We start from the raw sequence: 24,315 nt of genomic DNA on the forward strand, positions 1-24,315 counted from the left end.
TTCCTGTTTATGCATTTATTCCTCTAATCTCTTAACAAAAACGAGTTTAGAGACATTTTTTTGGCATGTATCAAATTTTCTATACTACTAAGGGTATTCACTTACCTTTTGGTAAGTAACTAATCATTTTTCAGTGTATATGAGTGTCTCTTCTAACAAATGTCGCTCTCAGAAATCGAACTCTTAACCTTTTGGTCATTCTGGGTATCTAGCGAAGCCTTATACCACTAGACCAACACCTTGTTGGTTTTTGTGTATCAATTTGATCACGAGAAAGGTAAAAATTCAAATTAATCCATACACATCATAAAATGTGTGTAAAAATAGTTCATAGTAAGGACTAAATTGTCCTAAAAATTGTCATAAAACTACTATAAAGTCTAATTTGATTGGATCTTTCAAGAATGATGTGTATTTTCCATTTTCTCAAGAAATAAATTTGTATACACAAAAATTTTAAGGACTAATATGTCTTTACTCTAAAATAAAGATTTCTGAGTGAATTTTGTTTTTTCTCCATAAAATCATTTCCATTCACTTCAATCATATTCACTTTTTGAAAAGGATCATACATACAGCTATCGATATCACTAAATAACCAAATTATGTTGGTCCAAGGCTGACTTCTCTAAGTAGGTCATAATTCATGTATATAAAAAAAACTGAAAAATTCCTACATAGTATGAAAGATGGCTAGAAATTAATATATCATCAATCGAACCAGGTATTGCCAGTGCTCTAAAGACTTTTGAACCATAGAAAAATATTAGTTTGGGTTAATTTAAACTATTTTCCTGTAAGGGTAACTTTTGTGTCCTGTGGACGTCAGAGAGTAAAATATAAACGTTTTTGAGCAAATGCCAAGTAGTTGTATGAGAAAGAAAAATAACTGTAGTGCACATCATGATTTCTAACAATGCAATCAATTTGCTTTGTCTGTCTCATAACATGGGAAAACATGAGAGGATCTAAATCCTTGGACCAATACCAATTGAGGAATAGTTGATTTAATAGAGGCCAATTTGTAACCCTTTTTATAGTAAGTTGGGTTAAGTTAATTTATTTGTTCAAGGAAACAGAACTAGAGTAACAAGGAACTGGTAGCATAATAATTGACATGGAAGAAAGGTGAATTCTAGACTCCGAGAAATTTCATTTGCTTTTCAAATTACTTCTATGAACTGAAAATTGTATCAGAAATTTCTTGTAAATACCAATGAATATGTCAATCAATGAATCCTTTACAGATAAAAATGACTTAATCAGCAAGAAAAGGGAGAGGGTGGAGGAGTACAGACTAGTTAGCTTCCTTACATGGTATAGAACTAAAAATTTAAGATGTCATCATCATCTTCCTAAATGGAGATCATTTAAGATTCTGATGGTCCAGAAAATAAAATTTAGTGAAGGGACTAAGTTAGCTGCGACATCGGTTATCCTGGCGTGGCATCAGAAAAGGCCTAAAATATTATGGTGTTCTTATATCACCTTCACAGAACTTCCATGACCCATCTTCTTGCCTCTTCAGGATATACTTTACTTTGTAAGTGCTGCAGTCAATCAATACAACAAAATAAAAATTGAAGTTCATAAGTACAATAAAAGAACAGAAACTAGGAAATATTGGCAAATATGCCAGAAGGGGATGAAATAGAGGAGCAGAAGATGATCAAGAAGGATAACAGAAATGTTTACCCAGCGTCTTGCTAATAGATCAATATTCAATTGTGCTTGTATATTATATCTTACCTATAGTAGTTTGGATTCTTTTTCTGAGAATCATCAACAAGTTCAGCTGCTTCCTCTAAGAGAGCTTCTATTTCTGCTATGTCTACTCCATTCCCATCTAATATAATGTCAGCTCGAAGGATGGATAATTTTAGCAAAAGAAATCTCCAGTGACAAGATTTTTCTTTTGCCGCATCAGCCAAAGTTTGCCACTGTCAAAGGTAGCACTAATTAGTATGACTTTTTCATGTGATACATGAACTTGTATTCATTCCCATCTCGTAACCAAAGAAATTTTGAGTATTTTGAAGTATCAGAATTGTTAGGTTTGCCATACACCACAAACATGCAAGAAAATGTGCTAACTCATTCAACACTTTAGAGTTCATAGAATGGAGAGTTTAATGATTGAACAGTATCAAACTGAAATAACATCTGATTGTACAAGACTGCATGAAGGCAAATTAAAACAAGCCACAGAATGCACTACCTGAGCAAGCATGGATTCATCAAGGACATCAGATAGGCAATTAACTTCATAACTAGGTCCCAGAGCTTCAGCTTTGATTGTTTGCCATTGCTTAACAAGGGTTTCTGCTTCTTCCACAGGCATCGGCCTCCTGTAAGCATTAATATGGGATGATGGTGAGGAAAGAGAAGCGTGCAAATCACTATGCTTTTTAGGACCCGACTTGTGCAAAAATGGTATCTTGGCCATCGGCAGGATCTTCTTCAGTATGTCCGCAGTGTTTGTGCCCCTAATATAAGCAGGGCTTACAGAGTAGTCAGCAGAAGACTCTACAGTCCAAGCAGTGCTATTATTTGCTTTGGTCAAAGCCCAATGAGAACCATCAAGAGTCCTGCTCAAGTTGATTCCCATTAACTTGACTGTAGCAAACACAATACAACCCAGCACACTAATGTATGTTATTTTTCCAAATATGTGTGCATGAGTGAAGTGGCTATCCCAGATTCCATTGCGCTTGGTGCCAAGGCTCCTTTTCACTTGAACAGGTGACTCACTAAGATCGTTTGTTTTTTCATTCCTGCCAGATAGCAGTGAACTCTGCAAATCAGTAGGAGCCAGTTGCTTGACAGCAAACCCTATATTTGGAGAAGAGCTCATGTAAGAGCGAGATTCCTCAATATCTCCTCGGTCTAAGGAACCAGATAAGGATAGAGGTCTATGACATATAGGAGGCAATGTCTGTGCAGCTCCTTTAGTTTTCTTGCTTCCAGAAAATTTCTTTTGAGATTTGAAGAAATTGGCCTGCAAAGATGTACATCCATAAACATTTTTTTTTTTGCAAACTCAAACTGGCAAACTAGTTGTTGCCTACTATAATTGATCTCACCAAAGCTGGAGAACAATCTTTAGTATCTGGAAATAAAGCAAGCACGGAATCCTTCAGCCACATTTCCTGGTCAAGTTCAGCAAGATGTCTGAGATTAGAAATCACAAATTCAAAACTCTTATCATAAAACTTCAAGATGAAGGATGGGACATAGTTCTCAAAGCATTACAGCTCAGCTGTCATGTCATGCAAAACATATAAAATGCCTTTTCTATGGAAAAAAACAATAAACATAAATGGATGGAAGTTTATGGAATTTAATGTGCCCTTTATCTGAGGAGAGACTCTATCAGCATGAATTGTTCCAAAATAGACTAATTTTTTAAACCTAAGTAAATCTGAATAGCTCCAAAATCACAATGAACATGAGAAGAGCGCATTATCACTAGGTAGGGTCCTCTAACACTAAAGGGGGATACATACTATAAAGCATTGAAGAACTTCACACTCTACAAAGAAATACAGCTAAAGCATTTTGAAGGGCAACAAAAATAAGAACCAGGATGAACCCGATAATAGAAAATTACCAATGATGGGTTTGCAGTAGAAGCGTCTAATATTGCCTTCCCCAAGACTGAATTATTTTTTGGGTTTAAGTTCAGCTCAAGCTGCTTAAGCTTTTCAACCACCTCAGCCTCTGTGCCCTAGAATTTAAGACAACATTATTGAAAATTACAAAGCAGATAATCCGGGGAGATTTGGAAAAAGAGGGAAAAGTTATTGAGGCTGGAAACCAATTCAAAAAGTCTAAATACTTCTTGAAGGCAGCACAAATTATTAGAATTAGCGAGAAAAAAGTTATATATGTACCTGTCCAAGAAGGAATAAGCAAAAAGTTTCCTCAAATTTCAGATCAATGCCCTCTGAAGCAATCAAACATTCACATATGCTTTTTGCTTTGCTAATCTGCATAAATTTAATACAAGAAATTAACACCAGTATGAAATGTGGACTGTAAGAAGAATATTAAAAAATACCTATGTAATTAAGCTTCAGAGAGGGGCATTACCAACTCTTTTTGCTTGCTGGAAAACCCAAGTGCCATATGAGCTGTAAAAACTCTATAGAAACAGTTTGCATCAATTACTATCCTTAGATTCTGTGATTCAATTGTCTTCTTATTCTTTCGCATAACAGCCAAGTTATCCCAAGGAAGAAGATCAACTATCTCATTAGCCAGCAAATTGTCAAATGCTTGGCTTAGAAAGGAAGGCCAGTCCTGTACATGGCAGGAAGTTTCAACATCAAGACCCTGTCTGAGCAATTCACGCAAAGCCGAAATTGCTCCTCGTCTTCTATCAACATTTTCAGGGGTGTGTGGCATGCTAAGTAGTTCCAACGTGCAAGAAGGCGCAAGCTCTTCAAGAGATTCTTCAATCTAGAAAACATGAAAAGCATCGCCAGGGGATGATATAAATGATGATGAATGATGTGAACATATAATTGATATACTAACATAGTTGCAAAAGCCAAAAAATGAACATGTATGCCAAGATACTAAATATGTATACTGTATTCCCTGATAAAGCCCAGTTAGTTATTCAGAGAGCTGACCCGAATTATCTGTTATTAAAGCTTTTTGAATTATAGTAAGCAACAATAATTTAATGTTGAAGTGCAAACTAACATTTTCAGTATATAAGTATAATGAACATAGAACTCCCCAAATATTCCACAGTTCTAGAACCAAGAATGAGGAGTGTAACAATTTTACAAATGTGGACTTAATGATTGATTTTCTGTTCAGAGGAGGGGTAGGGTGTATAACCCAATACTTCCTTTATAATTCTATGCTTTATAGAGCAAATCAGCTACATCTTAAGGATCTTGACTGAATATACTTTCAAAAAAATTCTTACTTGAGATAGCAGTGTCATTTTTGCAAGAGATGGTTTACTTCTTAGGATACGCTGGGCACGAGCAAGAGCTTCAAAACCTTGAGACACTTTCTTCTTCTCAAAGCCAATCTTCGCAATTGCACACTTCAAGAAATCACCTATGATAAGGTTACATAACTAGACTGCTATAATTGAGTGAGTAATTTTCTGATCTCTCTGTTCACATATCTTACCTCAGCTAGTGCCATAGCAAGAAGCAAATCATCTGAATATGACTTGGCATCTTGGTGTTGAAGGCTTGCCCGACCAATGTCCAGCACAAGCTTTGATTCTCCAACCTGAACATAAGGAAAAGAAAATCTGTCAATATTTCCACAAAATATAGAATAACATGTTCAAGTCAATCATAAGAAAATTATTTAAAAAAAGTAAGCACATGACAAGTGTACCTCTTGAAGAAGGCAAAGAGCACCAGGTAACCAAGACCAAGGAATACGAAGAGAGGATTTTGGGGGAATCTTTTCCCTTAAGTCACCAGCATATTCTGGCTCAAAAAGAAGCTTATCCCTAACATCCATCAAAAGATCCTATAAAGAAACATCGGATATGAACAAAAGCAATGACTCAAACTACTTATCTACATCTATAAAACCAAATTTAGCAAAAAACATATGCAATAAAAAAGCATTACTGATGGACATATCCATATACCTGACGAGATGCAACAACATCCATGGTGTAACCTTCCTCAATTTCTGCATTTTTCAAACCCATAACTGCCTTAACAACTTCATCTTTCTCCGCTCGGTCAGGAACACCAATAAGCTGAAAAATTGTACGAAGTGATTGATATAGGACAAATATTGAAACAAATAAAATGGAAATTAGCATGGATGAGGTAATAAGGAAGACAAAACAATATTTATCCACTCTAATTTTAAACATGAAATTATACACTCATCATAGCCACTGCTGAACAATCCCAACCACCTACTCTTTCACCGGATGAAAAATTAAAACACGGAGAGCAGAAATGTTAATGTTCTATAGAACTATGTGAAACAGAGCTATCCTGTTCTATTTCCCACTACATTTAATGTACCATAATTGCAGATAAGCACTACCAGCATGCAAGTCTAATATTACAATGGGATTAGGAACTACAAGAAAAGTTAATACATCAAACCAAGATGTGAAGGAGAAGATTGCTGTTTCTTTCTCTTTTCACTACTGAACAGTATAATCTTTTCTAAAGCCCCTGTTTCAAAAACCACATTGAAGCATACTTTTTCCCAAGAAAGAAAAAGAAAAAGAAAATCAACGAAACGACCATTTTTTTCCATAGAAAATTTACAACTACCAATACCCAAGTAACTACTTTATTCTTCCGACATTCAAACAAGTTGTAGTCAGGTGAAGCAAATTTCCCATCCTTCAACCAAATCCCAGCAAACACATCAAACAGAATTCAAAATTCTTAGATGTTCCTTCTCCATTCCACTAGTGTCAAGAAGGGGGGAGACTATAATGGAAGAAAACTCCTTCAACTATAGATTATTGTCGAAGCATCCTCTATAGTTCATAACTCAACAAATTGACTCCTTAAACTTATCAAAGGGCAGGGCTTTCGGCAAATAAACAGGGAATTCATCTTACAATACAGTAGCATTTGCTAGACATGTTAGAATCATATCAAACAGAACATGTTGGTTCTATTTCATATTAGATATATAACATAAATAGAACAAAACAAACATAAAATTAAATTGCGACACATTTTGGTTACACTAAAAAATTGGAACCAAAGAGAATGGAACACAAAATCATGTTGGATTTATTGGTCTGGCTAGGCAATTGCTAACTACATTGCATATTTTGCAAAATTAAGGGAACCAGTAGTCTAGAACCTAAGGTTTTTTCTTGCATTTCAGCTACAAAAACATGAAAAAGATACACATACATAAAATAACAAGAGTAGCATCAATTTGTAATACCTGATAACAAGAAACTGGGATTTCAAAAGTGGACTTGATTTGTGTATTATTATTTTCCAAAATGCGAGTGTCTGTGGTTTTCAACCTTCTTCTTTCTAACACAACATCACTTTTCCCAGCGTGAGACCCAACGAAAAACCCAGAATTCCCAGCAGCATCGCCATGATGTGAGCCCAAAAAATGAAGAAGCTTGGGGTCACAGCGAGCAACGCAATAAACAGACGAAGCGATTAATGCAGCACTTGTTGCAAGTGCCATGAGCTCTCTATCAAAACCCTAATTAGTAAAATCACATTGCGATTCGAGTTTTGATTGGGAAGAAAAGTTTGGAAAGTGTGTGTGAAAAAACGTTGGTTGCAGAAAAAGAAGAATAAATGGAATATTTTAATTGAGAATTGAGAGAGAGAGAGAGGGAAAAGCGAAATAGAGAGGGAGTGATTTATTTAGTGGTGAAAGATAAGAAAGTATGAAAAATTAGTAGAATGGTTTAGGGTTGTTGAACACCAACTAACCAAAATCTTCCCTTCCCATAAAGGAACAAGGCTTGATCAAGTGAAAATTGGTACAATGAAATTAGAACATCAATATTTTATCCAGTTTCAAACACTTCACTCGAGGACACTTTTATCCTGTATTAACAATAAATTAAGGATTTAATATGTATATATTGTGTAACAATTTTTTATATGGTTAATAAATCATTTATCATTAATTTATTAATTATTATTGATCTTTCAAATAAAAGTTATATAAATTAATATTAAATAATATATTGATAATATAAAAAAATTATATCAGCAATATATAGATTTTAAACTCATAAATTAAATCATGTTAGTTCAGAGCTAGAATGTCAAAATCTTTACCGGAGTCACCTTATTATATGTATTATTTTTTAAAGTCAGGTAAGTTTTTGATGTGACTTGGAATATTGTTTATGTAATTATTTACCGGCCTCTCTCTCTTGTTATATGATAGGGACACATAATAGATAGATGCAATTAAAACGAACAAAATAGTTGTTCTTAAGTTTAAGTTTGTTGATAATGAAATAAAAATATTCCTACTATGTTATTTATTGTGTTATTCTTATGTTATGATTTTTATTTTTAAATAAGAATATTTTTTTTTGGTCTTAGGCAAAGGAAAATGACAAAAGAGGTAAATATTGTGGGAAAAGGTAAATATCTTATTTCAAGAATAGTTGTAATAATAAATTATATAATAATGTGTGGAGATGAATGATGATTTTGTTTGATGTTGTGAGGCTCTTAGTTTCCTCATTCTCCAAACAAATAAGCCCCCGGTATAGTAAGATAAACTCGTCATTACTGATAACCTTCGTTTTTCATATCCAAATTCATGGTTGTTGTTGTCAAGCTCTAGATGTTATGAAAAACAAGTCTATGGTTGCTAATAGAGGTAGGAGAAAAGGCCAATCATGGTGGAGGAGGATGATCGTGGTGAAGGTCATGTTGTAGGCTATAGAAGAAGATAATCAATGATCAAGTCGGTCGGGAGTACATCTGCTGTCCCTTTGACCAATCACACGCCTATGACACATTGAATGACACAAAGTATAAGACAACAAATATGTACCCGAAAGTCACCCTTATCATGATTGTGTAAATATAACTTTTTTGGTACACTCCATCAAGGTTTTTTTTACCTTTAATGTTTAAAGAATGTTGTGTTGTTAATTTAATATATAATAAATATATTATGAAACATATACATCAGCTAGTCATTCATATAACGGTCTTACCCAACTTAGAACAAAATTGCTTCAATTAAAAATAATCATGTTCTTCAAACAAACAATAAATTATTACATAAGTATTATTGATAGAGCAAAACTTAAATGAAGACATAACCAACACATCATTTTTAGATAGCACAAGTACAGTTCAATAATGTGAATAGAATACATGGCATAGATTCTTCATTGGTAATAAAAATAAAGCCATAGATTAGCATACAATAGATTTTAATAGTTTTTCTTAGTGGCACTTCTACTTGGTAGTATTTAGCTATTATAGTTGAAAGAAGGAACAATGCGCAAAAAAAAATCATTTCACTTTTGACCTTTCTTATAAATTAATCATATTTAAAATAGCGGTTTAGTGCATAAGACTCATACCATAAAAATTTCTTCTTGGAACAAATGAAATGTATTGAAATACTAAGGTTTATGTAATACATTGAATTTATGGGAGCTCAGAAGAAGCATGTTAGAAATTAAAATGTTTTAGGAGCCTAAAAAATGCCAAACCATGAAAAATGTACCTTTTCTATGATATATCTGATATAACATGGACAACACTTTGTTTTTATCATGTTTTGTTCAACTATGTGACTACAGAAGTATGAAGCAGAAACTCAAAACAAATGTTGTTTCAAAGATTTACAAGGCTGTAACAAGCTTCAACACTTTCACAGAATAAAAAAACCAAAGTCAATCTTGATCTTAATTCCCTAAGAATACATCAACCCTATCATTTGTGGCCCTTGACAAGAACTTCATGCAAATTGGTGGCTTAACTCCAGCAAGAGCAAGTATTGAAGCAGGAAGTGACCATATTCCATCACCACATATCAAACCAGAAGCTACAGCTGGTCCATATGCATCAGCCTTAACCTTGTTTACCTTTTCCCACACAAACAATATCAAACTTCCGACACACATGTCAATGGCAAAGTACGGCCCTAAATAGAACGGTATTGCCATTGCCATTGGGAGTGGTATGAATCTCCCTCTCTTTCCGAGGAGATCTTTGATCAAGTTTATCACAATGGCAGCACCAAATAATATGTAGCAAAGTAAGAGGCAATTCTTCGGTAGGTGCGAGAAGCCTTCCACCCCAAGTATAGCCATGTTTCGGTACACGATTGCATATGGTGCTGGATATTCACTTCCTGTTGTGCCAAGGTCAGGAAATGCTTTGTAGAAAATCCAGAAGACACATGGTGATATTACACAACCCATTGATGTGCCGATTACTTGGCTCACAAACATGGCGCGAGGCGAAGCTAAGGTAAGGTAGCCGGTCTTGAAATCTTGCATGAGGTCAGAGGCTGTGGAAACAATGTTCATCATCACTCCACAGGCCGCTAAGCTAGCAAGAACTCCACCGTGTGATGCACCAGCCCATGCACCAATTGTGAAAATGGCAAGCTTTCCGTAGGTTGATGCTAGGGACCAATCTGTTAGTCCGGAACCATAAGCATTGCAAAATGCTAAGGTGGGTGCGATTAGGTAGATGACAAGTATGTAATACCATTTAAGTTGGTGAAAGATGTGTGGCAGTGTGGCTGTAGAAATGGCAGCAATAGTAATGTAACCTCCAATTGCAACCCAGGTAGGAATCTGATCTTTAACGAAGACTTGAGTGCGACGCTGGTCATCATAAGATAGCTGAGAAGGAGGTGAGGAAGAGTCTTGATCCGCAACAGGAAGAACATTCTCCCTTTGTTTAGTTCGGTATTGCTTATACAATCCGAAGAAGGTATGACTTAGCACCTTGCAGAAGTTATATAAACCATCTCCCAGGATCATGGCTATGGCTATAAATACCTGAACTCAAGGTGTAAGATAAATCCAATTAACATTTTGACCTTGTAAAGAATATAAAATATAGTTGCACTAGAAAATTCTTTTTACAACATGAAACTTACCCTATAACCTTGGATACCGAGAAGGCTGCTCTGACCGAGGCCTTTCTTGTACCAATGACCCTCTTTGTTTTCTATGAGAGGCCACATTAGTCCCCAAGAAAGAATTCCTCCAATGAGCACTGATATATTTATGATATATGGGCAAATCATTCCAACTCCAATATAGATTGCAGAGAAATCGAAATAAAATCTGCAAATAAGTAAAAGGTTGGATTAACAACTCCTATTATATCTATGTACATTTTCATCTTTAAGATAAATAATTTTTTGCTTAAATGAAAGTGTGACAACATACCTGTTTTGATATGCTTTCAGCCCCAGTGAAGGGAAGGCTTGAAATCCACAAGAATCGGTAGCTGTATAAAACCATTGAAAGAAACCCCATAAGAAACTCAAACTGAAGAATTTTCCTAACTCTTTCACTTGCTTCCTGGAAGATTAGAAAAAGAAACAGTAAATTAGTTTGGTGACTAATTTCCCACACAGTTACTTCTAGTAACAGAGAGTCGGCTACAGTGCCTACTTTGCTAGTTTGGCTCCCTGTGGAGTGTGGAAGCTGTTGATAAGATGAGCAGTTGCAGTACCACTTGGATATGTCAACTTGAAGTCAATAATCATAATCTGCAACCAATAATATAAGCAAAGTTTAATCAAGACCATGGGAAGTGAGATACTAATAATAATTGCTAAAGAGGTTACAGTTCATCATTTCGTTACTAAAGTATCACAAAATCCTTGTTAGGAATGAAATGGAACATAAATAGATAGTGCAGACAATATTTCAATACTGTGGCATACCTTTCTTAGAGGTACAATTGAGAGGAGACCAAGAAAGCTAACAACAAAGAGAAAAGCAATTATCCATCCTAGTTTGGGGTCCTTAAAATCACTGGTGTCCGAGGATGACCGGGCTATATGTTCACTCATTCCGAAGAGGTAACTCCCGAATCCTCCTGTCCATACAAAGTCAATCACAAAATGAGAATTTTCATTTAGTTGAGCCAATAATGACAAAAAAATGTTGCTAGATTGTTCAAAGATTTGGCCTACTTTCACATGAATATACCAACACAAACATTAACCACTTAAGAAGTTAATTGGGTTAAAAGTTGATCACACTCCAATGTTATCATCATCTCTATGTTTGTTTGGAAAAAAAGTCGCTTATCTTAGATAACTGGATAAGCTATCTACTTAATTTCTTTTAAAAGCTCATTGAGAAAACTATTGGCCATCAACTGTTCTGAACATCAGATAAAGTGATAAACTAATCTAAATTAGTGTTACCAAAACCGTGTCGTATCCGCCGGTTCCACTGGCATACCAGTGAACCGACCCCCTACTGGTACGGTACAGCTATTAGAGCATTCATGCACCAATACCATTGGAAACCAGCCGGTATTGATGAAAACTGGTGAACTGGGCAGGCCAGTGCATAATATTTTTAAAATCGCCACCACAAACGCGTCATTTTGCTTAAAAAAGAGAGACAAGAACAAAAATATGAATACGATGAAACACACACAAAAGAGAGACAACATAATTCTCAGGTAGAACTGAACCCCACTACAATGCCTTTTACTGTTGTGCTGTTGCTATGAGGTAAACTTTCAGTTCACAAAGACACAAACACCATTACAATGCCTTTTAGTTTATAGTTTTATCCAACTGTTGCTAAATAGGGGAGCGGTCTGGTTTCCATAGTCCATATTGTTCCAAATGATTATTTTACCTCCACATTATAAGACATATATTCTGCTATCTTTAAACAAGCAATTTAAGGTGTTGGCCTAACATTGTTATAATTGTATCCAGTTTAACCGCTATATTGTTTAACTAGTGAATCATTGGTTGAACGCTGTGAGACTTCACCTATCCCAATAACAAAAAAAACTGACTTGAGTGATTCTGTATTAAGAGCCAAACTTCTAAAAGATTTATTTAATATAAGGGTATTAACTTAAACTTAATCTTTTGAAAACTTTCAGCTACAATTTACCCAAATATCATCAACTTTGTCAATGAACATAAGTCATGCAAGAAAAAGGATTTCACTTTTTCCTGAGAAATCTCATTAATGGTCAAAGACAACACTACAAACCACAAGTAGCTGAATTAATAAATTCCCCAAATTAGCTTATTCTAGAAATCAGAAATGGTAAAATAAAATCCACCCATTGAGAATCTCTTACCAATTTAAAAGCTAAGAAGCATACTATCTATAGATTAATCACAGGTCCGATTCCAATCCATAAAATAAAAAAGGGTCATAACATAATAATAGTAGATAGATAGCACTAAAGAAATATTATTAATAGTAATATACAGGGACAAAGATTATTGATACCACTAAAGGCTACAATTTTCTTTCAACTTTTTAATCTGAGAAATCAAATTTATAGTCAAGGTCAACACTGCAAATCATTCTTATCTCAATCATTATCCTCCCCGAATTAGCATACTCTAGAATCAGAAATGACAAAGATATCCACCTATTGAGATTTTCTTTCCATTTTCAAAGCTAAAAAGCATACTATCTAGATTAATTAAATACCAAATTTCAACCCATGAAATTAAAAAGGGGCCATAACATGATAATAACCAATTGAAAAAGATTATAGATAATGAAAGAGGGTACCAACCACTAAAGGCTATGCCTGAAGATGCAACGACACAGGTTTGGATAACAGTGTTCTCTTGCCTTGTAAAGGGTTGCTTCAAAATGTTAGATTTTTCCAAGAACTTGGTCCAAGTCTTCACAAAAAAGAACCCCAAGAGACCAGCAGAGACATTGAGTGAAGGTATAATCCCAGTGGTGAGGTTCAGCTTCATCACTATGAAACTGAAAAGCACACTCAGGAAAAAACTCACCACAAAGGCTCTCACAGTTAGTTGATTCTTCCATGATGGAACTAGTAGGTGCTGGAACACCCTCTCTACAGAAATCTCTTCTTCTTTCAGCCTCAACTTGTTCATGCTAGTGCTACCATTATAGCTGATTTTGTTGTGTTCTTCATCTGATACTGCATGATCAATTGAATCAAAACCATTATCCACTTCCCTGTCAATAGTACTTCTATTTTTTGCCATGTTTCAATTGTGCTAGGAGAGTGCAGAGATTGAGATCCCAGAATTGTTGGTATTTGGGTTTATAGGGAGTGTTGAATCTTCCTAAGTAGTGTAGTACTTGAAGTTAAAGATTGAATTTTGATTGCATATTTGTGGTGGGTTCATTCAGTATTAATGGATGGACATCTACATCATCATTGTTTTGTCTGTTTCCAACTTAGGATTTTGATTTTCCTAAGAGACATTTTTTTTATTTCAATGTTAAATTTTCAACATCTTGTTTGGTTCTTGTGCCAGTTTGTTTCAGAATGTAAGGTCATAATAGGAAAAAGTTTGAGAGATATGAAACGGTAAAATTTCTCTTAAATATTCTATTTATCTTCCTTCCAATTAATGATGTTTTTTATATATATAAATTTCAAAAAAATAGATGTTATATTTTTTTGGGGACTCCCTTACCTATTATTAAGAAATTAATGTGTTTCAAGATGTATGTATCTATTACCCCCAATACATGTCATATATAAGAATTGAATTATTGACCTTTTAATTTTTCTAATGAAATCAAATGAGATCTTACATCACTAGATGATCAGAAAATTAAAGTGACATGATCATATATTAATTTTTTTTGGTAGGAAGTGGCATGATCACATAATGTTGTTATTTTAATATTGAATAATGATTATCCACTAGAAAGACCGAGATCGCATGTGAATGGATAACTAGTTGTTGCCATAAAGGTCAGAGTCAGTGTGCTTTGCAGCTATAGTGGAATTGACTCACACAATAATACTCGGGTTTTTAATAACATTCTCTTACTTCAATATTAACAAGAGGGAAATTATTTCATAACACAAATTATTATGATAATTGTTTAACCGAATCAAATAATCACTTCTCCCGATTTGTTAAAATAATTAACCTCTATGCAAAGTTACAAAAAAAAATTAGTCCTTCAGCAGTGTGGTAATATTATGAGGATATTGTTAAGTTGAGTGAGACAATATAGAGAATCAAGTCATTGTCATTAGTATTGAAGTGTAATATTTATATTGACGATGTAAAGATTTATATATAGTTAGTTTATCATCTATCTTTCGTTTGGATTATTTCTTTCTTTTTTATGAAAAATCTTAATAATAATTAAAAATAAATGATGAATGATACAATCACATTATAAGAAACTTTTTCTCTCTCTTTGGTATTAATGGTGATGGTGGGGCTGATAAATGGTAGATTTGGAACTTTTTGGTCTCTTGTGCTACCCATTGTCCACATAGTGAATGTCTCTTTATCACATGCCAGTTCTGGAACAATACCATATATGAGATCATGGCTAATTATATGAGATCATTATCAATATAGTATATAAGGCACACTACTAATAAAAAAAACATACACAACGAATTAATTTTCTCTCCCTTAGTACGTATAAAATTAATTGTTTGTTGGTTACGAATTTAACATGGTCTTAGTTGAATGACTTAATTGAGACCATAAAAATTCCAATTCATGGTTTATACAGTTTAATACTTTAATTGGCTGGTTCAATGTGATTTTGTCAACATTGGACATCACTAACACTTATAATTTTATACTCACGATTTTTATTAATTAACGGTTAAATAAGGTTTTGAAATTTGTAAATATAATAATTGTTCTTTAGTTCATATTTAAATTTTACTCACTTTTATTCTCGTACATACACTATAAAAAATAATATGGTTTTTGTCTCTTATAAGAAATAAATAAAAAATTAGAATACAAAGTTCATAATCACGTTCAAGCTTCAATAATATACTGGTCTCTGTAAGCTTCAATAATATGATGGTGGCAACTTATTATTTTATTTATTATAGTCCTCAAACTCAAAGTTGAGAATAATATGAACACAGAACATAGTTTTTGAAGCTTCTGACTATCTAAAACAATTCCCACGGCATATCCTTAGGGATGAATATAAAAAAGTTAGTTGACAAGGATAAGAGATGGTCAATAAGATTTGATCCTACAATTAATCTATATTATATTCGAAGATATCGCACTAAGTAAAATTAAAATAACATTATTGGGGAGATCAATCAAGTTTATGACTTAGATTAATCTCTAACTTATCTTTTTTTGTACTAGCAATGATATCTTCTCATCTTTTTGGGTTATGAATTAATTTTTTTCGGAGTTCATGGTTGTCCCTCCCAACAAGTACCGCTCTCAAAAATCAAACCATCAGCCTAAGGAATTCATTGAAGCCTTACACTAGGAGACCAATATTTTGATAATAATCTTTTAACTTATCTGATAAATGGTATAAAAATCAAAATAAAATATGAAAATAAATATAGGTACTTAGAGTACAGGCTAATCAATCATGTCTAAAAGGGGCCAAAATCATGGTATCATTAAAGAAATGTTAATCTCCACCGAAAAAAAGTAAAGAAATGTTAATGAATATCCTAAATACATTGGGTAAGAAAGAGAAAGATTAAATCTTATCTTAAAAATATTGTTTTAAATTTTAATACTTTGAGAAATATTCAACTTGTTTCATGATTCTAATTTTATTTTTTATATTTATTTAAGAGTGAGCATTCACTTACATCATAGCCATCAATTTTATGACATCTAATGATTTAGATCTACTCACTAATTAAAACAATTAGATTTCCTTATAATTGATGGCGGCTAGGATGAGAAGTAAGTTTAAAGAACTTCCTCTTCAGTAAAGAATCCTCCTCTTTATTTAATAGTGTCATTAAAACACGAAAACCACTATTCAAATGGTGCATGATTGATTCCCTTTAAGTAAGGTTTCAGTTTCGAGTCTCATGAATGAAAAAATATATGTTGAAAGAAATAGCCCCACATATCTGTGGATATTCCCAGCTTAGACAATATTACTTATAGTACAAGATACATACATGAAACAAAAAACAAGAAAACTATATAGTTTGCTTACATTTATTGTCTAGCGTGTCTTACATCTAATTCCTTCCTTAACACATCATGTGTTTTGCTTCACACATAGGGAATCGAATATCTCAAATGATTCTTATTAGTTGACATTGATAATATAATATTTATGTATTTTATTATATTATATTATTTATATTTAAAAGATTAATAATAATTAAATATATATGATAAATAATATTATGAAAACTCTCATATAATAATTTCATTTTTTTTCCTAATCTAAAGACATCTTTTATTAATTATTTTGATAGATTTAATGGGATAACCGGTTCGTGGTGGAATTCAATGTAAGTTGGATTGAGACAAATATGAGATGGAAATGGTTTATTGCGTGAAAGGGGTTAATATATATAATATTATAATAATATGGACCACACAACTCATCAAAACATCTTCATTTTTGCTTCTGCCTTCTTTGGTTTCCGAATTATAAAACCCCACTGCATAGCTCCACCTCCCTTTGGCTTCTAATAAAGCTGCATTCATATTATAATAAAATAATCGAGATCATCATTAGCTTTTTACCCTAAAACTAAAATAATATCATTTATATTCTTTATAGAAAAAAAGGTGAAGCTCTTTTTATTAATTTATTAATCAAACTAATATAAAATGAGCACATATTTGGGTCTTCTAAAACACAAATGTGGTAATTTGTTCTATTAATAAATACATTAAACTATTTCTTCAATGTTAAAATGTGATATGGATTAAGAAGATCTAGTGTAAGGTTATATTAGATCCAACAAAAATCAAAATGTTAAATATTTGATATATGAGAGTGACATTCGTTAGAAGAAACAATCACACATCTCAAAAAAATTAATTTCTTACTAAAAAATGTGAGTATATACTTTGGTATTACAAAAAATGTATTATTTTATGGATGCTTGAAAAATGATATTAGGAGCTTGATTAACAGTGAATTTTGACATGAAATAACCATTTCAATGTATTTGTTATTGAGAAAAAAGATGTATATACGTTGTGAGTGTAACTTTTTTACACTACAGTCGCATAATCTATTATTTATTTTTAATTATTATTGACCTTTCAAATAAAAATGTAATCCAAATAAAATGTGAATGATATAATACTATGTATGATTCTTTATTCTTTACGTTGTAATACACAAATACTATGCTCTTTATTTATTATAAGAGGGTCAAACAACTTGGTTTGATGATTATTTTGAACAAAGTTGAATAAGTAGGAGTGCATTTAAAAAGGCCAGCTGCTATTGACTTCCACCTTCTTTGGAGTGTGACTTCTTTGAAGATTGTTGCCTAAATGTTTATCACTTTTGATTTTGATATAATAGCATCTTTTTTTCCTTGTATGATATGATAATATCTGAACGGGAATAAATTTATCAATACTTAATTAAACATAGACTTCAGTCAAGATAATCTTTACAAAAAAATTGCAAACATAAAAATTATAATGACCTTTGATCTTCAGTGAGTTAGACAGAAACTAAATTGTTAAGAAGAATATCTTATAGTGAAATTGGCTGTAAGTGTCTAAATGTGGTTTAAATATTAGAATTTTGAGAGCTATATATTGTGGACGACTCAAGTGTTATATTATAAATTGCATGTTATATTTTGGTTTATCAATAAAATGATGATTTTATGAATAAAATACTAAATAATTAGCAAAAATCGGTGTCATTAATGTCTTGAGAGCTTCCATGGCTTAAGGTTTTAGAGTGTCTATTGTGGGGTAGTAGCATTTGTTTGTTTTCAAACATTATAAAGATGTTGGTTGGGATGACAACAAGTTAGATTGGGGTCAGGTCGTGCTTACATAACCTTGAATTCAAAATTCCATATTCGAACCTGAACCTAAACCTGAACACAATTGGGATGAAAATGAATATCATCTTCATCTTCGTCAGATTTCGAGTGACCTAAACTCGTATCAAACCTACTTGAAATATGAGTTGATATATCAAGAATGTAAAAACTCTTATAATATTAATACATACATATCAAATTATATATATATATATATATATATATATATATATATAATTCTATAATTTGATATTTGTTATATAAATTGGATTTTAGTCGGATTTGAGTATCACCTATATCAAACACGAATCCGAACCCAATATTTGAAATTGAGGAAAACCTAAACCCTAGCTCAATCAAAGCACATTTTCCTAGTTACATTCGGGTTGAGTTCGATTGAACACCCATTGGGCTGGATTAGGTTATCATCCTTGACAGTGTTGTCCAATAGACAAAATAAAACAATTGTCTCTATTATATGAGTTCGATTGCACCCTCAATAATGTTACGAAAGGTAGCAACCATGGTAATGCTCCTAAAACCCAAGAAAGATAAGAAAGAAATGCTTAAAGAAGAAAGAATGAACAATGAGAACAAATCTTTATTACACTGAATGATACATCATCTCATTGATTCATTATTGATTCTAAAAGAGGAATACAATGATGATATGTATACATCAAAAGGAGAAAGACTTGATATGGAAAACAAAAAACTAACATAACCAACTCTCAACAAACTGACTGAGAAACACGTACGACTCATGCCTCGGGGCACAACCTAACTGTGTGTGCCTCTATAACTGTTAAATTGTGAATATGAGGAGAAGAGAGGGATAGTTGATCAGAAAATTACTCAAGAAGATACATCTTAGAGCCTTTATTTTTGATTATTTTGTAACTTTCCTTTTTGGGTAAGTTTTGGTTGTTAATTCTGTTTTTCGGTTTGGCGGTTTTTCCTCTTTTAGAAAGTTTCTGTTTTTCTTCTTCTTTTCTGTTAGGAATCAGTTAGTATATATAAACTGGTTCTGCTTTGATGTAATTGATCGATTCAAGCAAGATTAATAAAGAGTATGAGGTATATTCATTGAATGGTGCCTTGAGTTTTTCTTTTTCCCTCATTCTTCTTCTACAAATCCCATTGCCATTATGCTATCCTTATCTTTCTCCTGCTCCTCCTTGCTGTTTGCTGCAATCATGGATACACCATCTTTTTAAGATGGTCACTAATGTCTTAAGCGATCCATCAAGCCCTTACTTCATACATCCAAATGAGAACCCTGGATCTGCTCTCGTATCAGTTCCTCTAAAGGGAGGAAACTACCATTCTTGGTCAAAGGCTATGGCCCTGAAAACCAAGAATAAGCTCCAATTCATAGATGGCGAATTGCCAAAACCTCTTAATGATGATCCTCTGTTTGCTACTTGGGATAGATGCAACACATTGGTTCTGTCATGGATCAATCAATCTCTGGATCCATCCATAGCAGAGAGCGTTCTTTGGCTAGAGACAACATTTGAAGTGTGGAGTGATCTGAAGGTAAGATACTATCAAGGAGATATCTTCCGTATATGTGATGTTCAAGAGGATCTTTACAGATTAAGACAATGTAATCTCTCAATTGATGCCTACTACACCCAATTGAAGCGCCTTTGGCAAGAACTGGACAATTTTAGACCCATTCTTTGCTGTATGTGTGAATTCAAGTGCAAGAGCACTGTGGTTCCTATTGTGAAAGCCTATAGGGAAAATGACTACATCATAAGATTCTTGAAGGGATTGAATGAGCAATACTCAGCAGTAAGGTCCCAAATTATGCTTATGGAACCTCTCTCAAGCATCAACAAGGCATTTTCTCTACTCGTTCAACAAGAAAGGCAATTGAACAACCCTTATGATGAATCCAGGGTGTTGACCAGCAATACATATGAAGCATATGGCAGAGGAAGAGCTAGAGGAAGGGGATTTAGAGGCTCTACATCAGGAAGAGGAAGAAGCTATTCAGGAAGAGGAACAAAAATATGCACATATTGCAACAAGACAGGGCATACAATAGATGTATGCTACAAGAAACATGGATATCCTCCTAGTTTCAAAACAAACAACAATGTGAACCATATTATGAGTAATGAAGATGATGGAATCAACAACAACACTGATGCTGAACAAAATTCAGATGATCCAGGAACAATGCCATTCACTATGAACCAACAACAAGCCATATTGACTCTAATGAAGCAACAACAAACAAACTCTCAACCCTTGCACATCACCAATTAGATTAGTTCCAATCAAACAGGTATTTCACACACTATAAATAACTTATCAATATCAAAAGACTGGATACTTGACACTGGGGCAACAGATCATGTTTGCTACTCAATGTCAAATTTCCAATCTTTCAAAAGAATACCTCATATCCATGTGAAACTGCCTAATGGGAGTGATGTTACTGCAACCATTGCTGGAACTGTTCTATTCTCAAATAATTTGTACCTATCCAATGTTCTTTTCATTCCTTGTTTTAAGTTTAACATTATATCTGTTTCCAAGCTAACTGTGTCTCTTAACTTGAGTTGATTTTCTCAAAAATGAAATGTATAATTCAGGAACAAAATACCTTGAGGATGATTGGTGCAACTGAGATTAGGGGAGGATTATACATTGTCAATAACAATAGTTTGATTAGTAGTATCCCTCATGTAAATCAGTTTAATACTTACAAGAATGATGTATGGCATAAGAGGCTAGGACATTTATCTCATGCCAAGTTAGTGAATATGCAAAAACAGTTTCCTTTCATTCAAATAAAACCTTCTATTGATCCCTGCGAAACTTGTTTATATGCTAAACAGAAGAAACTGCCCTTTCAGCATAGCATATCTGAATCTTTAAATGTTTTTGATCTTATTCATGTTGATATATGGGGTCCTTTATCTGTTCCTTCTATAGGAGGTCATAGATACTTTATAACTATTGTTGATGATAAGTCAAGACATACTTGGATTTATCTGATGAGACTTAAATCTGAAGCCTCTAGCCTGCTAAAAGGATTTGTCAACTTTGTAGAAACCCAATTCAGTATCAAAACCAAATGCATTAGGACTGATAATGGCCTTGAGTTTAGGATGACTGACTTCTATGCCTTAAAAGGAATCACACATGAGACAACTTGTGTTGAAACTCCCCAACAAAATGGGATAGTTGAGAGAAAACATCAACACATATTAGGAGTAGCTAGATCTCTTCTTTTTCAATCATCTCTTCCTAAATGTTTTTGGAGCTTTGCTGTTAATCATGTTGTATTTTTTATTAATAGACAACCTAGCCCTTTCCTAAACCAGAGATCACCATATCAAATTCTGTTCAAACATGACTCCAACTTAATGAACATCAGAGTTTTTGGACGTTTGTGCTTTGCTGCAACTCTTACTAGTCATAGGAAGAAACTTGACCCTAGAACTAGAAGATGTATCTTTCTTGGTTTTAAAGCTGGCACAAAAGGATATATAGTTTTTGACATGAAGGACAGGGAAACATTTGTGTTTAGGAATGTAATCTTTTATGAACATGTTTTCCCTTTCATTTCTGATAGTGTAAGCAGTGAAGACAAAGGTGAATTATCTCTACCTACCTCACCTTATATGCCTTGTGACCATTTCCTTGATTACCCTATACATCATGATGCCATCAATAATGGAAACAATGACAATAATACTGAAATAGTGCAGCCTCAGGTTGAGATTGATAATGACCAAAATACTCATGGTAATGATAATAATGATTTTACTGATATTCAGGACAATAACCCTGACCCTGTTAACAATGAGCCTAACCACAACCTTAGGAGATCCACTAGAGTTAAGGGGCCTCCATCTCATTTACAAGACTATCACTGCTTACTGTCTTTGAAAGATTCAGCCACTGATGTGTAGGGGACTAAATATCCAATCTCAAATTACATGTCTTATAATGCTCTCTCCAACAACTTTAGACACTTTATTCTAAACATCAATACTCACACTGAGCCTTACTCATATGAAGAGGCTATAAAACATGAGCATTGGGAGTCTGCTATAGATTGTGAGCTAAAAGCTCTCAACAATAATCAAACTTGGATCCTTACCAAACTCCCTGAAGATAAAAAGCTTATAGGGTGTAAATGGATCTTCAAAGTTAAGCATAATTCTGATGGAACCATAAACAAATACAAGGCTAGACTAGTTGCTAAGGGTTACAACCAAACTGCAGGTCTAGACTATTTTGAAACATTTAGCCCTGTTGTCAAAATGACAACAATTAGGACTTTGCTTGCTATATGTGCTATTAAAAACTGGCACATCCACCAAATGGATGTTAACACGACCTTCTTACATGGAGACTTGCTGGAAGAAGTGTACATGAAGCCCCCTCTGGGTTTGTATGTGCAAGATTCTAGCTTGGTTTGCAAGTTACAGAAATCCCTATATGGATTAAAGCAAGCTAGCAGGCAATGGAATGCAAAGCTTACTTGCATCTTGACAAAATTCGGGTACACTCAATCCAAAGCTGACTATTCTTTGTTTACAAAATCTGCCAATAACAATTTCACTGCAATTCTTGTATATGTTGATGACTTAATGGTTGCAGGGAATAATTTGGAGGAAATCACTCAGCTAAAGTCATTTATGAACAAACAATTCAGCATTAAGTATTTGGGAGAATTAAAGTACTTTCTTGGAATAGAAGTGGCTAGATCATCAAAAGGCATCAACATATGTCAAAGAAAATACACATTGGATCTGCTGAATGACACAGGCCTTCTTGGTTCTAAGCCCTGCTCAACACCTATGGCTCCAAACACCAAACTGTTTGGAAATTGTGGTCATCTCCTAATTGACCCTTGGAAATACAGAAGATTGATTGGAAGGCTAATCTATCTTACACACACCAGGCCAGATATTTCTTATTCAGTAAGCCACCTAAGTCAATTTCTAGCCAAACCTACTGATGCACATTATGAAGCTGGATTGAGGATTGTAAAATATCTCAAACATGACCCTAGAAAAGGGCTTTTCTATCTAACTCAGAATACAACGAAGCTGACTGGTTTCAGTGACTCAGATTGGGGCACTTGTGTTGATACTAGAAGATCTATCACAGGGTTTTGTTTTCTCATTGGAAATGCCTTGATTTCATGGAAGAGCAAAAGACAGAAAACTGTGTCTAGATCCTCTGCAGAAGCAGAGTATCGTGCTTTAGCTTTAGCTGGATGTGAGGCAAGATGGTTCAGTTACTTACTGCCTGATTTTCAAATTGATCATGTCACTCCCATCATGCTCTATTGTGACAATCAATCTGCACTTCACATTGCTGCTAATCCCGTTTTCCATGAAAGGACAAAGCATATCGAAATTGATTGTCATTCAATTCGAGAAAGAATTCAAGATGGAGAGGTTCATCTTCTTCCTATTTCTACAGAAAATCAGTTGGTAGATTGTTTAACCAAAGCTCTTCATAAAGGGGTTTTTAATCGTCTCATTGGCAAGCTTGGAATGTCTAATATCCATGGTCCGGCTTGTAGAGGCGTGTTAAATTGTGAATATGAGGAGAAGAGAGGGAGAGTTGATCAGAAAATTACTCAAGAAGATACATCTTAGAGCCTTTATTTTTGGTTATTTTGTAACTTTCCTTTTTGGGTAAGTTTTGGTTGTTAATTCTGTTTTTCGGTTTGGCGGTTTTTCCTCTTTTAGAAAGTTTCTATTTTTCTTCTTCTTTTCTGTTAGGAATCAGTTAGTATATATAAACTGGTTCTGCTTCGTAATTGATCGATTCAAGCAAGATTAATAAAGAGTATGAGGTATATTCATTGAATGGTGTCTTGAGTTTTTCTTCTTCCCTC

At 33.8% G+C, this 24,315-nt stretch overlaps 2 protein-coding genes across 2 annotated transcripts; both read right to left on the minus strand.

The window, feature by feature from the left end:
- LOC109358227 (plastid division protein CDP1, chloroplastic-like) lies at positions 1,125–7,486 on the minus strand. The gene is made up of 12 exons (XM_019602333.1): positions 6,916–7,486; positions 5,633–5,746; positions 5,371–5,508; positions 5,155–5,259; positions 4,943–5,065; positions 4,093–4,461; positions 3,894–3,989; positions 3,611–3,727; positions 3,084–3,149; positions 2,219–2,998; positions 1,750–1,940; positions 1,125–1,550 (listed from the first exon to the last, which is right to left on the minus strand). Exons 1-12 carry the CDS (start codon positions 7,171–7,173, stop codon positions 1,469–1,471), a joined length of 2,439 nt encoding a protein of 812 aa, XP_019457878.1. The 5' UTR covers positions 7,174–7,486; the 3' UTR covers positions 1,125–1,468.
- Positions 9,183–13,868, minus strand: LOC109358230 (probable metal-nicotianamine transporter YSL7). Its single transcript, XM_019602337.1, has 6 exons — positions 13,233–13,868; positions 11,389–11,543; positions 11,114–11,211; positions 10,886–11,020; positions 10,591–10,780; positions 9,183–10,489 (listed from the first exon to the last, which is right to left on the minus strand). Exons 1-6 carry the CDS (start codon positions 13,678–13,680, stop codon positions 9,383–9,385), a joined length of 2,133 nt encoding a protein of 710 aa, XP_019457882.1. The 5' UTR covers positions 13,681–13,868; the 3' UTR covers positions 9,183–9,382.

Source organism: Lupinus angustifolius, chromosome LG10 (genome assembly GCF_001865875.1).
Source record: "Lupinus angustifolius cultivar Tanjil chromosome LG10, LupAngTanjil_v1.0, whole genome shotgun sequence".
Taxonomy (NCBI): Eukaryota; Viridiplantae; Streptophyta; class Magnoliopsida; order Fabales; family Fabaceae; genus Lupinus; species Lupinus angustifolius.

Bases quoted from the DNA above. Each gene is read 5' to 3' on its own strand.
- LOC109358230 (XM_019602337.1), bottom strand. From the start codon at position 13,680: ATGGCAAAAAATAGAAGTACTATTGACAGGGAAGTGGATAATGGTTTT. The intron at 10,781-10,885 runs GTATGTTGTCAC...ACTTATTTGCAG, and splicing joins CTGAAAGCATATCAAAACAG to ATTTTATTTCGATTTCTCTG. The intron at 10,490-10,590 runs GTAAGTTTCATG...CCTTGAGTTCAG, and splicing joins TCGGTATCCAAGGTTATAGG to GTATTTATAGCCATAGCCAT.
- LOC109358227 (XM_019602333.1), bottom strand. From the start codon at position 7,173: ATGGCACTTGCAACAAGTGCTGCATTAATCGCTTCGTCTGTTTATTGC. The intron at 5,066-5,154 runs GTAAGATATGTG...GATTTCTTGAAG, and splicing joins TTGCTATGGCACTAGCTGAG to TGTGCAATTGCGAAGATTGG. The intron at 2,999-3,083 runs GTGAGATCAATT...ACATCTTTGCAG, and splicing joins AAGATTGTTCTCCAGCTTTG to GCCAATTTCTTCAAATCTCA.